Source organism: Penicillium cosmopolitanum (assembly GCF_028827165.1).
Source record: "Penicillium cosmopolitanum strain IBT 29677 chromosome Unknown utg000009l:1.0-9042332.0:1.0-9050551.0, whole genome shotgun sequence".
Taxonomy (NCBI): Eukaryota; Fungi; Ascomycota; class Eurotiomycetes; order Eurotiales; family Aspergillaceae; genus Penicillium; species Penicillium cosmopolitanum.
Window position 1 is genome coordinate 1,901,120 of NW_026622679.1, and position 18,117 is coordinate 1,919,236.

General features: G+C 50.8%; 5 protein-coding genes across 5 annotated transcripts; 2 read left to right on the forward strand and 3 right to left on the reverse strand.

Moving 5' to 3' along the window:
- Positions 1–108: 108 nt before the first annotated feature.
- On the reverse strand, positions 109–3,872 carry N7509_008811 (DNA-directed RNA polymerase III core subunit RET1; the record flags this gene model as incomplete). The annotated part of the gene is made up of 3 exons (XM_056633448.1): positions 109–2,920; positions 2,983–3,740; positions 3,813–3,872. The coding sequence occupies 3 exons, from the start codon at positions 3,870–3,872 to the stop codon at positions 109–111; spliced, it is 3,630 nt and encodes a 1,209-aa protein (XP_056484068.1).
- Positions 3,873–6,101: 2,229 nt separating this feature from the next.
- Positions 6,102–6,458, reverse strand: N7509_008812 (uncharacterized protein; the record flags this gene model as incomplete). Its single annotated transcript, XM_056633449.1, has 1 exon — positions 6,102–6,458. One exon carries the CDS (start codon positions 6,456–6,458, stop codon positions 6,102–6,104), a length of 357 nt encoding a protein of 118 aa, XP_056484069.1.
- Positions 6,459–8,427: 1,969 nt separating this feature from the next.
- N7509_008813 (uncharacterized protein) lies at positions 8,428–12,325 on the forward strand (the record flags this gene model as incomplete). Its single annotated transcript, XM_056633450.1, has 5 exons — positions 8,428–8,697; positions 9,401–9,804; positions 9,924–10,173; positions 10,235–11,195; positions 11,247–12,325. 5 exons carry the CDS (start codon positions 8,428–8,430, stop codon positions 12,323–12,325), a joined length of 2,964 nt encoding a protein of 987 aa, XP_056484070.1.
- A 1,044-nt stretch (positions 12,326–13,369) lies between these two features.
- Positions 13,370–15,124, forward strand: N7509_008814 (origin of replication complex subunit 5 family protein; the record flags this gene model as incomplete). The annotated part of the gene is made up of 4 exons (XM_056633451.1): positions 13,370–13,456; positions 13,559–13,936; positions 13,993–14,437; positions 14,631–15,124. 4 exons carry the CDS (start codon positions 13,370–13,372, stop codon positions 15,122–15,124), a joined length of 1,404 nt encoding a protein of 467 aa, XP_056484071.1.
- Positions 15,125–15,637: 513 nt separating this feature from the next.
- EifCb (translation initiation factor eIF3 core subunit b) lies at positions 15,638–18,113 on the reverse strand (the record flags this gene model as incomplete). Its single annotated transcript, XM_056633452.1, has 5 exons — positions 15,638–16,066; positions 16,156–17,353; positions 17,412–17,690; positions 17,771–17,963; positions 18,041–18,113. The coding sequence occupies 5 exons, from the start codon at positions 18,111–18,113 to the stop codon at positions 15,638–15,640; spliced, it is 2,172 nt and encodes a 723-aa protein (XP_056484072.1).
- Positions 18,114–18,117: the final 4 nt, after the last annotated feature.

An 18,117-nucleotide genomic window follows, 5' to 3' on the forward strand; every position in this document is an offset into this window, starting at 1 on the left:
AATCGCTGCGCTATGCCATTTTGTTAAGAAGATAGATGTACAGAAATACCCAAATGCACCCTGTTCTTTGTTCCAGAACACCATCATAACCAAGTTGTAGCTCACTGCCTAACGGCCTTTCATCTCAGGGAACTCGTCCTCCAGCTTCAATCGAGGAGCGACGTTCATACTCATCAACTCCTGGATAAGAAGCTTGGCAGCATAAGGCATGACCATCTTGACGACGGACCGAGACGACTTGCACCCAGGACACCAGTTCAAATAGCCCATGAAGCCACACTTCTCGCAAATATCAACTTCGTGTCTGTCAGAGGAGATCATGAGACGTTCTAACAGCAGCTGGCTTGTTCCGTAGGCGATCAAACAATCACGTTCCATCTCACCGAGACGGAGACCACCGTCGCGCGAACGACCTTCAGTCGGCTGACGTGTCAGAGTAGCAGTGGGACCACGGGCACGAGAATGCATCTTGTCTTGGACCATGTGCTTAAGTTTCTGGTAGTAGATCGGACCAGTGAACACGTAGAACGGGAGTGGCTCGCCGGTAATACCAGACGTGAGCATGTCTTTACCACCGTAGCTGAAGCCATGATCAATCAAAATCTGGGACATTTCTTCAACCGGGCTACCACCGAAGCAGGTACCGTAACCGTGCTGTCCAGACAAAACACCCGCTTTGCCCGAAACCAGTTCCAGCATCTTCCCGACTGTCATTCGAGATGGAAAACCGTGAGGGTTCATGATGATATCAGGATTGATACCTTGGTCAGTGAACGGCATGTCAGCCTGGTCGACAATGATTCCGGTAACACCTTTCTGTCCGTGGCGGGATGAGAACTTATCTCCAACCTCGGGGCGGCGGGTTTGGCGTGTCAAGATCTTGATAAGTCGAGTCTCGCCTTCTGTAGCAGACAACATCACCTTGTCGATGTATGCAGGATCAGGAAGCTTGTAGGCCATTGGTGCAGGGTTCCAAGAGATAGGTTTGCCTGAATCAGATCCCATGAGGCCCATCGTGTGTGCTTGATCAGGCACCCTCTTGTTGATGTAAACCTCTCCTGATTTGACCTGCTCGCCCACCGCGGCCAAACCATCAGCTTCAAGCAACGCATGCTTGAGAATCGGCGCTTCATTCTCGTACTCTGGGCCAACCAGATCATCCTTCAACCCACTGGGATAGCTCTTAAGGTTCGTGACATATTTGCGGAAGACTTGACAACGTCCGAACCCTCGGTCAACCGAGCCCTTATTCAATACCAAAGCATCCTCGATATCGTAGCCAGAGTAACTCATAACTGCAACTGTAGCATTCTGCCCGGCGGGAAGTTGGTCGTATTTGGTCAATTCGATTGTCCGCGACTTGACCATTGGCTTCTGTGGGTACACCATGAGATAAAGAATGGAATCGATTCGCTGGAACTGATTCGAAGCAATAGCACCAATAGCTTGTTTACCCATGGCACATTGGTAGGTATTACGAGGCGATTGGTTGTGGTGGGGATAAGGAATGAGACCGGCCACAGCACCGAGCACAGTGAAGGGTTCGATCTCCAAATGGGTGGTCGCATCGTTGATGTCTTTCTCGTAGATGGAGATGTAGGAGTCATTTTCCTCATTCACATCAAGATATTCGACAAGACCCTGAGCAAGAAAATCGTCGAAAGACATGGTACCATCTCTCAGCTTCTTCAAATGATGCTGACGACACCGTGATTTGCCATCTTCCACGATGATGAGGGGTCGACAGATACGGCCATCGTCTGTGGCGATATGGACTGACCGCTGGTGGTGATTGATGTAGATACTGACGAACTCAGAGATACGACCCATGCGGCGGAGCCTGCGGAAGGAATTGAGGAAGTACTTGGGACGTCTGGTCATGGCAGTTGGTGTACCGTTGATTGAAATTGTGTAGGTCCCAGGTGCGTAAAGCTCTAGTCCACTGACAGTGGAAATATCTTCTGCGCCTAACATGAAGATCAAGTTGCGCACGGGACCTTCTTCGTCGTTGGTCGTAATGTGGGTCATGAGGGCCAAGTTTTTGACCAGACCACAAGCCTCTCCTTCGGGGGTATCCGCCGGGCACAGCATTCCAAATTGGGATGGCTGTAGTGCACGCGGACCACTGACCTTTCGGGTCTTCTCGAACTGACTGCTAATACGAGTCATCATGCCGAGTGCAGCAATGTAACTCAGTCTGCTCAGCACGTGAGTCACACCAGCGCGCTCCATGCGGAAACGCTTCAAGCTCCAGTTTCCAGTTGAAATGGCACGGTTCATTCCTTGAGTGATATGGTTACCATGCATACTCATCACACTCCAGGCATCAAATTGCTCAGCGCGATTGCGCTTATTCAAGACCTTGTCGATGTTCATCTTAATATCGAAGCAAAACTTCTTGAACAGATCTTCGAACAACAAAGCCAAAAGCTGACCGGCTAATTCCAGCCGCTTGTTTCCGAGATAATCGCGGTCGTCCACCATTGACGGATCGTTCTTGGCCATTAGAACACGACGGGCCATGTGAGCGACGTAGATAGCCTTTGGCCGGAAGTCCATATTCTTGACTTCAATGTGAGATATAATGACGGATGCGATGGCTTCCACAGCCTCTTGAACATGGGTCCTGCGATACGCTCCCTGCTTGCGGTTGATTTTGATACGAGAGCCAATCCACTCCAGGGCCTGCTGCTGCGTGAAAATGCCCAAGTTGATAGCCTCCTCGAAGTTGATGGCGAAATCATCCTGATAGAGACTATCAGAGCCAGCTACAAGCTGCAACATTTCCTTGTCGGTGTGGATTCCCATGGCTTTGAGCAGAACAACGATTGGAATATCTTCGCTGAGCACGTTGTGTTTCACGACGAGTCGATCCTTCTTGAGAACAATATAACTCTTTGATTTTCTCTCGTTTGAAGAACTGTAGAAAACATTTGGGTATTAGCATTCCAGAAGACGCGAGATGGCTAGACATTTACGAACCTGGTAACTGAAGCCTGCACGATCTCTTTCTTTGGGTCGGTTTCCACAATGATACGGTTCTTGCTAAGTTGCTCCTGGACAAGAATCACCTTTTCTGTTCCATTCACAATGAAATAACCACCAGGATCCAGTGGACATTCGTTAAGAACCGTCATCTGCGCGGGAGTCTTGTTTGCCAAAACACACTTGGAGCTGCGAAGCATCACGGGCATTCGACCAATCGAGACACCTTTCCGGTGAACCCTCTTCCGACCTCTCACATATTCGAAATCGATGAGAATGGGGGCTGCATAGGTAGTATCTCTAAGTCGGCACTCCTGCGGAGTAACATCCGACTCAAATTCAACCCCGGCGTCCTGCATCTCGTCTGCACGGCGGGGTGAGCCAACGTAGATATCCGTAAACTTGATGTAGAATTGATGGTCGACATCGCTGCGGATTATAGCGCTCGATTCGACGATCTTCTTCAGTTGTACCTCAACAAAGTAGTTGTATGAGTCAATGTGTTGCTTGACCAAACCTTTCACCTTCAAAAAAGCGGGGAGCAGGTTCCATTTATCCTTTGCCGTATCGATTGGGTCCGTAAGCGATTTGTTGTAGTAGAAAGGCTCTAGCAGCGCGTCAAACGGATCTCTTTCCTTGTAATCAGACTTGACCGGCTGCTCGGCCGCTTCGTTGAACTCGGTCGGGCGATGGGATTCTTTGGCGATGGATGAACGTTTTCTCTTCGAAGAATCAGCCGCAGAGGTAGCCGTAGCCTAATTCATCCGGAAGACCAAAATTAGTATGCCCATTCTGTGCTTGTATGTCTGAATAAAAAGTTTTGTTACCTCCGAGGGGCGCCGGCCCTGGGCGGTCGCAGAAGCCTGCGACTTCTTGCGAGGCGGCATGGTGACTAAACAGCTGGATTTTGGAAGAGACTTGCTCCGCGATCTCAAGCCACGCAGATGTCAGGGTATCAAGAAATGTGGGTGCGCATTCGCCAGTGTCAAGCAGCGTGGAGGGGAAACGGCCTTCTCACAAAATTTGGCTTATCTCATCGTCAGCTATCCACATCGGGATTAGCGTTAATGCCTGAGGCCACAATATCTTTTGGCAGTGATGAAATGACAACGCAGCCTGTCATTCTGAGAGTATATGTTGGTTGTCATATTACTCAATGTCGATTTGATGCGTAGTACCTAAGTAGTAGATGATCTATTGGTTCTGTATCGGAGCTGTAGCAGATTGAAGACTAAATTAGATATTTATCAGATTAGGAACAACAGACTCGGACTCGGAGGGTGTATACTCTGGTACTACCAGTTGCCTTATCCACAACCCCGGTTACTAGTAGTACGTACTACCACTCAAGAGTTAGTAGCTCTTCAAGTTAGTATGCTTTTAGTATATTCGTGACACGGGGATGACCACATCCAGGCTTCACCTGGGCACGCGTACTAGGAATTGTCTCAAAAAAAGGGAACGAGAAGAACCTCCTGTAATCCTTCAAGTTTGCATCTTGCAACAAGCACCCCCGATATGCCGCAGATATCATCTATGCTAGTAGTATCTACTAGTAGTAGGATACCCTGGCAGCCTGTCTTTTCTAAATGAAACTTGAACTCTCTTAAGTGCGAGACCCCACTCCCAAGGAAAATAGCCCCGCTACGGATTCGACATCCCATCCCACACGATGCGACCAGCCCTATCTACCTGGGCACTACAAAAACTTGTTTAGGGCTGTGTCCAGTGCAACTCCAGTTAAAAATTGCATCTGAGTGGGTCCCTGAGAGGCATCGCACATGCGTTTCCTTCAGACGTTTTTTGATGTCTGCACGGACGACCAGTTTAGAACCCACAGCCTGCACGGTCTTGCATGATCTACCTGGCCATGGCTGAGTGGAGATATGAGGCAAACCTACACCACCCGCGATGCCCGTTCTAGCTAGACTGCCTTTGAGTGGAGAGCAGCGATCACGGCGATTTATCGCAGAGACAAGGATGGCAATTGCGTCGCATCCTTGCTCTGTTTAAGGTGTCCCTGTGAACATGGGTTTCATTAGCTCTCAGGACGGGAAATACATATTAATAAAGAAACAGGGTTGCACGGTGGCCTTTGCTTTTGTACTATTCTGATTTGTTCGATACACCGTGCATTCGCCATTCGTGTCTCATTCCAAGGAGACTTGCGACTCGAGTTGGGACGAATTAGTCGGTGATGCCTGTGGCGAAAATATGGCTTGACCGCAACTCCTGGTAATTTTGAATTGCCACACTAGGCGTTGGGAGTGAACCGTACATAGTAATTGGAACAAAAAAAAGCCCCCGAGACTGAGGCCAGATCTAGGAATCACCCGGCACCTTGTACAGTGTTGAATCTCAGAAGATCCAATCACGATAGAGTGCCAGAAGTAGAATACATACGTACAGACCATGCGCAGCGAGGCCCCGCACCGAGAGCACTGACTACGACAGTTGATATGTAGGATTCCAATCCCAACAAAGAAGCGAAGCACACGTGGCCGAGGATGGAGTGAGCCCGGGTTGCGGCGACATTTTTCATCCTTTGTTCGATTTATGAAGATACTATCTTCGCCTAGGGGTGATCGCTTTAAGAAGAAAGGGAGTGCATGCGGGATGGATTTTCTAGGCCAAAGCTTAGAATCCAGACTACGGAGTACGCTCTCTGTAATAAGTCCACTTTATATCAGAGCGAGCTAAGGAGTACAGGGTACACAATGTCTTTCGCTGCATTGGAGAAGGCCACTGGAAAGAGTTGAATCTGTCAGCCCCCTCTTTCTTTCGGGCCCCAATACCAACGACCTGGGACAACGAACAAGGATGAAGCGATATCGGTACCGGAGTGTCTCATTGCGAATTGGTCGAGGCGCAAATTGCGTTGGGCATGAAAGGCGCCTCCTCATTCTTTGGCACTTATTTCGGGCCTAGGTTGAGAGGCGCCCACGCGCGCCCACGGGGAATCCTTCGGTGGTTACGGAGTACTCTCCACTTAAAACTTCGATAGTCTGCCTCTCGTCGGGGAGTCCAAATGAAGAGATGGATGTGTCATTTTTTCAGCACACTGAGATCATCACGTCACATCATCCGAGCGAGGGGTTCCCGCGACAAGCGTCGGATCACACGGACCCTGCACCACAGACGACAGATCTAGAATCCGCACTGTCCAGGTTAACTCGACTGGAGAAAATAAGAGGGGAAGCAAGAGAGGCGGAATGATTGGCGATCGCCGCTCCGATTGCCAGGAAGTGCCTCCATCCAGGCGACTGGGGTTCGTGCAGGATCTCCACATCATTGGTATGCTCGTCATTCGGTGGATCAGGGGCTCCAACCAACGCGATCAGCATCGGATGGCTTGTATCACGTTCACCGCTTCTCTCGCCAATTTCCCAGCCGTACTCGTAGTGTGTCCGTAGTATCGAGAACTGAGGGCTATTGGGGGAAGAGAGGGGTCGAGGGTCTTCCCGCGTGGCCATTGGATCTACCTAGGGTATTAAGTACTCCGTACCATGTACTACAATATGTACAGAGCGTCTGGAATATGAAGTCTCCAAATTTGTATGTCATATTGCTCCGTGGAGGAAAGAGAGAAAAAAGCAAAAACTGAAAAAAGTCCCCCCTCCTCTCACCCTCAACAAAAGAGAGAGAGAGAGAGAAAAGCAGTACTCTGTACTCTGTATTGCAGCCCCTTTCTTTGAATGGTGGATCCCACCAAATACTCAGTAGTCATTTTGATGGCTCAGCGGCGAAGTGAACCTTGGAAAGCGAGGGGCGCGAACCATTCCACGCGAGTTCTCTCCTTCCAAGTTAAAGTTAGGTGTTTGGCAGAGTATAATTAGTTAGTACGATTATAACAGTAAGCGCTCAGATACTCCGTAATCCGTAGTATGTTTCGCTTTGTGTACGGAGTACTCCCTCTCTGGTTCTGGGTCTGTGAGAGGACTCTGCCGATTTCCTCGCTAGGGCACGATCCAGGCACGCCGACTCCGTTCACTACTTTTAAAGGACGATCCGCTGTCACACCGGCGACACAGCACCACTCGGCGCGTCTCCACTCGCTCGAAACGAGACAGTGGCTTGTCAATTGGCGTGGGCAATTACTCCTGCAGATGCCACGCCGTGGCCAGCGCATCTCATTCTCTCCGCTCTTCCCTCTTCCCCCTTGCGGGCGCGGCGTGTGAGCAGTGAGCAGTGAGCACGATCATAGAACCCTAGCCCGGCGTAGAATCATGTCCATCATTCGACCATGGGAGCTGCCATGACTACCCCGGGCTGCTAGCCCCGAGCTGCACCCTGGTCGTACAACCGGCGCGGATACGCCAATCACCTGCGGGTCTCGATCGATTTCCGAGTAACGATGGCGATCATCTGCTGTGGTCGTCAAGTTTCGCACGGGTGTGGTGGTAGTATCGTAAATTGAATATAGTATAATATCAGTGATCCAACTGATGTAGACAGAATGTCATAGGGTATCTATGGTATCCATATCTATGGGGTGGGAAGGATGATAAGATATGTATGTGTTTGGGTTCTGGCATATTTTCTTTTCCCTCATCCGAGTTGGAAGACGGCTTCAAAGCCATTGCATTGATAATACTAGTACTAGTAGTCTAGTCAAGTCAAGCACGGAGGAGGAGAATCAGCTGAAGCCCTAAAAGAAACCCAGCAGGGCGTTCGTACGGCGATTGCCGAATAGGGTTGGCCTGGGTCTCCCCGCTCTTCTCGCTGCTCTGGAACACATCTTCTTCTTCCCAGCCTCTTCTCCCTTTCTTCTTTCCTCTTCCACTTCCACTTCCTCCGTGTACAACATTCTCCTTTCTGCTCTCTCTCTCCCCCTCCCTCCCTTTTTTTTTTTTTGGCAGCAACTCATTCGTTTGGTCCCCCCCCCCTCGTTGAACCTCGCGGTTTCGCTAAGTGGAGGCCTGTTGGGCGGTAGGCGTCTCCATCCCACTCTGCAACTCCCCTGCGGCTGATCTCCGCACCCTTTCCAGGAACACCACGAAGTTTTTTTTCCTTCTTCCTGCCTGAGCCACACAAAAATACTTAGATGCAGTTGCTGTCTTTGAACATCGACTCGTGAGAACTCTTGTGATTTAACCAGTTAGTCCTCTCGAGGCGTTCATTGTGTGAGTGCCCTCTTTTCGCGAGCGATCGTCGCGCCCACCAACCCCTCAGCCCCTCTCAACCTTCCCCCTTACTTGGAGAAACAACCTCCGACGAGCATCGTCACACACCGCCACCCCACGATTCCCGACCACCCCTATTACCTACCTAACTGCCGATAAGCGCGGGATATTCTATCAACCGTGTGGAGGCTGGTTGTTTGTTCGCTTGCCCAGCGGGCGCCTTAAAAGTTCCTCGGCGCTTGCCAACAATCTCGGAGAATTCACTTCGTGCTGACCGGTGTTGGAATCGTAGTTGGACTGCCTGGCTTCGTTGCCCATCATGGCCTTCAAGAATGGGCTGAGTGAACGCCTCGACGAGCTCCGATTCCCCTCCCCTCGATCCCCCCCATCGGAGTCCGCCTTCCCAGGCTATACGTCTTTATCGCCTGGCCATTCGAACTTGGCCCCCGGCTTCTCACGACCTAGCAGTGATGTCCGGGCCAACCTGCAGCGTCGTTTCACAACCGATTCCAGCAAGTTTTCGTCGTCATGGAACTATTTGAACCAGGGGAGTACTCCGATGCCAGACCCTCTCGACCTGTTATCTTCGGTAAGCCTAGAGATCTCGTTCTTATCTCCATAACTGCATTTGCCTCTGTTTGATGAAGGGTATATTTCTCCTTGATTCTTCAACCATATGATCAATATGATCAATATAAATGCGGGAAGGGAAATGATGAGGCGGGGTTCAGCTTGCAGTGAAGGAAAGGTCGAGTCTTCATACGGTGGAAGTGGCCACACGATCCTGAGCAGGTCCCCGCCAAATCACTCCCGAAGGAAAGTGATGGGTTGCACAACTGTTAAATGACGGGCGATATCGTCGATTCTTCTCATTTTGAGCACTTTTGTTCGCATGGCAAGCTCTACTCTCACTTCACCCTTCACCCTTCACCCCCTACCCCTCCTAACTTTACCTTCACACATCCCCCTCCCCACCTTCAACCTTCTCCATTTCATACCACAATTCCATATTCCTTATTCCTGATCCCTTATTCTTCCTCTATCATTTGACCAATTCGGGCAACTGCTACCTAGCCAAGTCTCATTCCGCTGGTGACCCACCGGGGACTCTGCTTGACCAGGCTGTGCTTGTTCCTTGCCGTCTTTCATCCCATGATTTTGATCTCCTCTCAAATCTTGCCTCACTACCATCTCTATCCTCACTCAAACATATACTCTTCTTCTGAGTCTGCGTTTCCCCTGATTTGTTGATTGAAGCCCACAGTTCTGACTGACCTTGGTATTCTCAATAGTTCGAGAAGAAGCGACAGCATATTGAGTATATGCGAGAACAGAAAAGACGTTTTGAAGAAGATATGAAATTGCTCGACATGCAGCACGAGAAAGAAAAGATTGAGATGGATCAGCTTGCTCGTGATCTGGCCAAGGCTGGTCTCGGCGGTGCAGCGAGCGAGCCCACTACCCCTCCCGAGTATCGGGAGCCGCCTGCTCAGACTGCGGTCTCCCGGCCTGGAAGATTCTCCAACACCAGTGTGACCTCTTCCCCTGGATTCTTCAATGTTTTCGCCCCATCTCCTCAGCTTACCTCCCCGCAACAACCCGTCGATCGGTTTGCAGGCCATTCGGTGCCTGGGTCTCGCCGCAACTCTGAAAAAGAGGAGTTCGTCATGGAGTCGAATTATCGACCAAGCAATGCGTAAGCCAAAGACCTACTTGCCCACTTATCAATCATTTGCTCAAATTCCCTTCCATCGTTCTTCTCCTCCCTCTTCTTCTGGGCTTGTACATGAAACTGAAACTGACGGAAATTTACAGAGTCCATCGTTTGTCGCTGCCTTCTAGCAACTACAATGGCCAGTACCGGCCAAATGTATCTGGTTATGGCAGCAACTCGGGTGTGAAAAATTCCTTTGCTGGAACAAAGCACTTGTTCCCGAGCGACGAGGAAAAGCCTTTCATGAGAGATGAAGATCGCTTGTCAACACCCGATATCAAGGGCTACATTCGGATGACTGACCCTGACGACAAATTCCCCACTCTCTCGCGCCGAGGGGGGTCCAACATTGTAAGTCCATATATCTCAGTCCCATCGAATTGCACTGAATTCAAGCTAACTGTCGTTGAAGTTGTCTGCTAATCCGGATGCTCTTGATCTGGCTGGCTCCCGCAACCCTGGCCCAGAAGCCCATCATTCATCTTTCCACAGTCGGCACCGCTCTGCCCATCAAAGCATGCCTAAGACTTTGACCAACTTCCGCCTGGACCATGGGCACAATGGCAACTTGACAAATGATGAGCAAGCGAACGGCTCTCAGCCTCGCCATGCCGCTCGTCATTCGCTTGGGGAAGGCTTTGTGTTCCCCAGTGAACGTAACAACGATGCCACGACTCCAGTTCCTTCGAACCGACCAGTTCCCCTCCAGTCATACTCTACCAATGACCTCCCCACGGTCAAAGGGAACGGCAACGGCTTCGACGCGGCTATCACCCCGCCCAATACTTATGCTGAGAACATCCATCACCAGCACCATTCCAGTATGGGACGAATCCCTACCGGCAATTCCAACTCGCGTTCTGCAAAAGGATCTCCCGAGTCTGAAAGCATTAAGGCTACTAATCAGCCCATCCTGCAAGCCAGTGCACCCCCATTTGGACCTCAGATTACTCCAGCCACGACGAATTCCGGCGTGCCTGGATACATTGCGTCTAATCCACTGCAATTCCCGATGCATGCAGGATATCCAACGCAGCCTTTCGTCAACCAGAGTGGGCAGGTTAACAATCAAGTCCCGACCATGGCCGCTGGAAACCCATATTTGACATACAACAACTTCACTGGTGGTTACCGTTTCAATGATACAAATGGCCGGGGCGGAGTTGGACAGCGTCGCCAGACTGAGAGCGACTCTAGCCAGCTAACTCGTTTTACCAATTTCCCTCTCGAGCACTACAAGGGTGAGCTGTATAGTCTCTGCAAAGACCAGCATGGCTGCAGATATCTGCAACGCAAGCTCGAGGAACGGAATCCCGAACACGTACAGCTGATTTTCAGCGAGACATACATGCATGTGATTGAACTGATGACTGGTGAGTATTGACACTAAAAGTACGGAAACAAACAGACTAATCAATTTCTAGATCCGTTCGGTAACTATCTTTGCCAGAAGCTCCTCGAGTTTTCAAATGATGAACAACGCACTGCGCTCATTGACAATGCTGCTCCTCAGCTTGTGAAGATAGCGCTTAACCAACATGGAACTCGTGCACTGCAGAAGATGATCGAGTTCATCTCGACCCCAGAACAGACTGTCACTGTGATCAAGGCTCTGGAAAGACATGTTGTCGAGCTTGTTCAAGATCTGAATGGCAACCATGTTATTCAGAAATGCCTTAATCGTCTATCTAAAAAGGATGCCGAGTTTATCTATCAGTCTGTTGGTGATCGTTGTGTCACTGTTGGCACCCATCGCCACGGATGCTGTGTTCTACAACGTTGCATCGACCATGCATCTGGTGACCAAAAGGATCGCCTGATTGGTCAAATCACTAAGAATGCTTACCAACTGGTTCAAGATCCCTTTGGCAACTATGTTGTCCAGTACATCCTGGATCTCGGTGACCCTTTCTACACCGGTCCCCTTTGCCAAACCTTTGCAGGCAATGTCCCGGCTCTGTCGAAACAGAAGTTTAGCTCTAATGTCATCGAGAAATGCTTGCGCACTGCTGATTCGGAAAATCGCCGTGCATTAATCGATGAAATGCTGAGTGGAAGCGAGCTGGAGAAGATGCTGCGCGACTCCTATGCCAACTATGTTGTGCAGACCGCGATGGAGTTTGCGGACCCCGAGACTCGCACCCGCATCATTGAGGCTGTCCGGCCTCTGGTCCATTCCATTCGCGGTACCCCCCATGGTCGCCGCATTGCTGGCAAGATTATGTCGGCCGAATCTTCAAGTCGTCCTAACAGCGGCCATGTCACTCCGAATGAGATCAGCAACACACCCAAGCAGTTGTTACAGAAACCGTTCGGATTTCAGCAAGGCCCAGTTCCTGCCTTCAATGGAACTACTGCCTTCAACGGCCAGAATGCTTTGCCGACCCCCGCACAAAGCTCATCGAATACTCCGCCCAGCGGCACAGCCGAAGGACCCATGTTCGGCTCCCCTGGCTCAGCACAAAACATCGGCGTTCAGAACCAGCTTTACGCCTACTACTAAACAGGGATTGTACAGATTTATTTGTGCTTGCATCCCCAAATGTACCCATATCTTACATGATGATACGATATTTTGATGATTTCACGGATTTTCTCACACGACTGTCATCAGAATGGGGCCTTAGTTGCATGATCTACTCGGTTGCAGCATCTTCTTTTAGCCCATTCATCTCTTTTTCGCCTGCATTTGCATACATCCCATGAAGCCGAAATGGCGCGATGCAGTCTGCATTGGAGCAGCTTAAGCTCCACCACTCCTCCCTTGCCCAACATTTGTATTTTTCCCATTCCCAGTTTCGTTGTCCCTTTCCTATTTTATTCTCATTTCTTATTTCCCCAATGGCACCTGCATGACCCGAGAAAGACTCCTGGCATTCGGATGGCTCCAGTTGTTCCCTGTGTCCCCTCGAACAACCGAATCTCTTCCATATTGCTCGGCCGCGAATGCGCATTGCAAGGGCCATTTCAATTCCCGTCCATGTGTTCACTCATCATTTTGCCCATTCCCTCCTGTAACTTGCGTTCTGATTTTCATATGCATCTCGTGTGCTGGTACGGGATCGAATACTACAAATGATGCCTTCTTCCTGCATAGGAGGAGTGGCATGTCTGTGGCGTTCTTGTGAATTTTATATCGTGGGGAATGACACAGAAACTGTTGGGATTTGCTGCACCTGGAATTTTATATGCTAGGAGTGGTGAGCTCATGGTATCTTGGGTGGTTCCTGTTGGCTTGATTTTCGGCCGCGATATTGAATTCTGCCCTACCTTTTACATTTTGCATGTTTGTAATTTAGTCCACGAAATCTATTCTTATCCAAGTTTTGTATTAATCAATTCCTAACTGTAGTACTCTTGTACTCTAGTCAATTTCGGACAAATGCCCAAATCCTTGCGTCCAAATTGTATGCAAGGCATAGCCTCCGACGCGACGCGAAAGCACGTGACCGAGTAGGGATCGGAGCTGCAGATCCAGGACTCCGCATATCTCGGCCAGCTGGGTCCTCTCGATTGACAACTCGAAGAAAGTGGCAAACCGGCACATATGCAGCCAGTCGATGTTGCGCGCTCATTGAGCGCTCAATGGCCATGCCGAGAAGTTCAGGCGCAGCAGCTTGCTACCTTGTTCAATGTAGGTGCTTTTCATATCCCCACAAACGATAGGTCGTTTGTGATGCGCTTGTAAAACAGCGTTGAAAAAGATATATGATTATGATTGACTTGTGTCCTATAGCCTCATCTTCCTAGCCCGCCGACCTTAGTTGTCCATGGGATTTCAGCAACTTGCAAATCCACAATTATCCGCGGAGTCCTCTCTACACTCGAAGTCCCGCACGCCGTTGTCCGAAGCAGCGAGTGCATCACTGGACGGCACCTTCTCACTAAGATTCTTTGGAACACACTTGAGGCCTTGGGTCAAAAGGACGAATGGGAGAAATTTGGAAAGGGACGGTGTGAGCATGTCAGTTCTCTCGCAGTATTGCTGGAGGAGTGCCTTGCAACGCGAACTCCGGAGAAACGAGGGAAATTTGTACTGGTGCTGGATGAGATTGATAGACAAAGAGAAGCACCGCCCACTCTACTGTCGGCATTGGCGCGACTTGGGGAAATTGTGAGTTCAGGGCCGAAAAAGGCTTGGGAGCGATGCAATACTGACAATTTTGATAGATTCCCTCGCTCTGCGTTGTTCTGGTCCTCAGCTCGACTCCTCGACCCATGTTTCTTCAGAGCATAGCAGTTCCGCATATCAGCTTCCCTCCGTACACACGCAAAGAGGCCATCGACATCCTCCTGGCCTCCCCAGTGCCCACTGTGGAAGGCTTGCCCGACGAAGCATCATATCATATCTACCCTCATTTTGTCTCTACCGTCTATGATACCCTGATTGGACCAACCGTTGGGTCCATCCCAACTTTCCGAGCCATCTGCCAGCGACTGTGGCCACAATTTGTGGCTCCCGTTGTTCAGGGCGAGGCAGCGCCTGGCGGGGGCACGGATTGGGACTTTGCGCGACTAGTAGTGAAGAACAGAGTACTTTTCCGCCATCAAGGAGAATCGGCTCTGGTGCATCGAATTGTTCCAGAGGAATCTGCCGCTTCAAGCAAAACAATTCGTACACAATTTGCACCCAAAGCAGCCTCTTCAGCCCTGCCTCACCTGCCATATTTCTCTACCTTAATCTTGACTTCGGCATACCTGGCATCTCACACTCCACAACGACTGGACACGATTTTTTTTCTCGAAATTCTCTTCTTCTTCGCTATCTGCTCGCAATAAACGCGCTCATCATCGGCGTCGTTTGAAAGTTCTTTCCCAAGCCCAGGCAGAGGAGCGACAAGCGGCCAATGATCCTTCAACGCCAAACAAAAAGGGCAAGCGATCGAAGACCCGAATCACGAAGTCTACTCTCTCGTCGGCCTTTGCAACATCCTCGGCCACTACTTCGGCCACTGGCGGCGGTGGAGGAATCACCGGTCCATCCACCATCCTCACAGCCCGGCCATTCCCATTAGAACGTCTTCTGGCCGTCTACCACGCCGTCGATCCGAACCCACCAGCAAATCCAATTCACACACCTGCAGTCTCGGACCAGATCTATGCCGAACTAGCTACGCTACGGCGGCTGCGTCTAGTGGTTCCAGCTTCGGGCCACCATGGCGGGGCCACCATGGGCAGTGGAAATACAAGCGCGGATGCAGGAGAGAAGTGGTGCGTCAATGTCTCGGGTGACTGGATCGGCGAATTGGCTAAGGGGATCGGTGTTGAAGTTGGAGAATGGCTCGCCGGTGGACTGGACTAGTTATTACTTCTCCGACTGAGGTTCATTCTGTTTACATTGCGCGGTGTTTACTTTCTTCATATCGGTTTAGTTTACATATCGCATCGCTGATGTCGATCATTTATATACCCGTTCTCTTTCCACTCTGTATACAGGTAGCCCCCGCGTTGTCAAATGACATCTTAATAGCACCCTAGTCCGCTACTTGATTTCCACCTTGGAAGTTACGAGGCATAATAAGGATGTTCGCTACTGGTAGAAACGATCTCTCTTCTGTACGAGGAGGATCTACGTGTCTTCCAAAATTGAAGTATGAAAACGACTTATTCGTAGGCATTTCTCATGCTTATCCACATTGCACATCAAGAGCTTAGTCCGACGGGGGCACGGCTCACTCTATCGATTTTTGTGAAACCCCCCTAACCAAAGAAACCGGGGATAGACAACCGGGTCGAGCGCAGAGGACGCCGGCGGGAAAAAAAGGAAAAGAGAAAAAGAAACACATTATATGCGAAAGAAAAAGATAGAAGTCGTTCAACCGATAACCTCCTCGGTCTCCTCGATGATTTCCTCCACAATCTCCTCGACCACGGCCTCGCCTTCGTCCGAGCCGCCGATGGGTGCATCCCGAGCGTGCTTGGGCGAGTCGGCGTCCTCGGGAAGACCAAAGACATCTTTCTCCTCTGCTTGAATCTCCTTCTCCCGGCGAATCCAGGCGACCCACTCGCTGAGAACACGCTTGCGTGTCTCGACAACTGCTGTGTTGGCAATATCGACGGCATACTTGTCCTCCTCGTCGAACTCCTTGGAGTACTCGCGCAGATTCTTGCGCACCTGCTTCTGCTCCTCCTTGCTGAGGAAGGTAGGGGGGCGCGGCCGCCAAAGGAACTGCTTGAACTTTTCGGTGGGGTTTTCGGAAAGAGTGTTTCCGGAGAAAGTGTGAAGGTTCCAGCCGTTTTCCATCTGATATATAGTTAGCACTCAAAAACTGCCGAATAGCAAAATATAGAGATAAAAAGATCATTTGAATCAAACTCAAGGGGGTAGCTTACTGAGTGAGTCCACACGCTAGCGCTGGTGACGACGTAGCGACCAGTAGAGTCCCACTGGACGTCGGTCACACCGTAGTGCTCAACAGTCTTCATCAACTGAAGGTTGGCAGCAAGATCCTTCTCGGCCTCAACCTTCTCACCCTCGAAGTCCATGTCGTAGAAGTCCAGGTCGAAGCTGGACTGGGAGTGGACAGTGGCGACGATAACAAAACGTCCCTTGGGCGACCAGTAGATACCGTTGCTGGTCTTCTTCTCGACAGTTCGCACAAGCTTGAAGTTGCCGGCGGTGCTGCCCTTCTTCTCCGTAGCAAAGAAGGAAACACCAGTCTTGGGGCCAACGGCGGCACCGGCAGGGGCCTCACCAGTAGTGATGAGAACGAAACGGGATCCATTGGGCTCCCAGGCGAAGTTGATAACAGTGTCCTTAAGACTGTCAACAACCTCAACGGGAACGCCCTTCTCCTTCACGCGGAAAATTTCGAGGTTGGTGGCCATGGACTTCTTGGACTTGGAGTGACGGTCGACCTTGACACAAACGTAGGCACCCTGGGATTGCCAGTGCAGCTTAACATCGGAGACATTGAACAGGTTACGGGTACGGACGATCTCCTTGGAGGGAACGCTCATCATAGCCACACGAGCAGGGTTGCTGCCAATCTCGGGGGTCCAGAAGCAGAGGAGCTGTTCGTACTGCTTGACACCCTCACGGGTGACGGTGGCGGGTGACCACTCGAAGTCGCTGACACCTTCAATCTTGACCGATGTACGGCCCACCAGGTTCATGTTGGGTACCTCGTAAATTGAGAGAGACTGACCCTGGAGCATACGGGCGACGTACTTCTCATCCGCAGACCACTTGAAAGCGGGCCACTGGACCTTCTTCTTGGGCGCAACATCCTCCTCACCGGTTGGAGGGGCGGCCAGATCGTGGGAGACAAAAGACCGGAGGGGCTTGCCAGACTCAATATCCCAGACGATGATGTTCTTTCCATCCTCCTCGTTGGTCAGAATGGGTTGGCCCTCCTCGACCTGGATCGGGCGAGCCGACCATGTCGTCAAGTAGCCCTCAAGAGGCGAGAATTCAATAAGTTGCACGAAGGGGTGGGGGAATTGCTTTTGCTTGGAGAAAGAGGCGCCGCCCCAAAGTTGGACACCCTGGGGGTGGACGGAGGCGAGGAAGGTACCCTTGGGGGGACCACTGGACGAAAAGTTGTGTCCAGTGTGCACGGTCGACGACGTTCTCGGGTGGGTTGGACTTGTTGTTCCAGAACACGCCCACCTTGTCGTTGCGGTAGAGGGCGAACTGATCGCGAGCGCTGGAGTCGCCCATCCAGGAGCGCAGGTGCTCCTTCTCCTTGAAAGGCTCAACCGGCGGGGCCTGGTACTCCTCATCGACACGACCTTCCCGACCATAGCGCTCGATATCCATCAACTTGTTCACGGCCAGAGTGTGCTTCTTGTCGAGGGGGACACCGTGGAGCTGCTTGACGGCGGCGACGGCTTGTTCGGGGGTTTCATACTCGACGAAAGCGAATCTGCAAAAGACCAAAAAAAAGGAAATCAATGATATGTTCATCCAAGTCGGTCAAATCGGCTAATATCTTCCTGTACGCACCCTTCGGACATGCCCTTGTCGCTAACGGGCATGAAAACAGCATCTTCGGAGGTGTTGCCAACGGTGTTGAGTTTTCTCAATAAGAACTTGATGAGCTTCTGTTTGCTGTCCTCGGGCACAACGGGGAGGCCATCGATAACGACGAATGTGTCCAGGCCCTCATCGGCTTTGACTTCGAATTGCGCTTTGAGATCTGCCCGCCAATAATTAGATTCCGAGAGGGGCATTGAAAGGGAAAGATTGTAGATTTGAATATTTGTGGGCACGCACCGGAGAAATCAATCTCTTCCTCCTCCTCTTCGTGGAGATCCTGCTCGGACAGTTGTTCGAAACTGGGCGCCATGTTG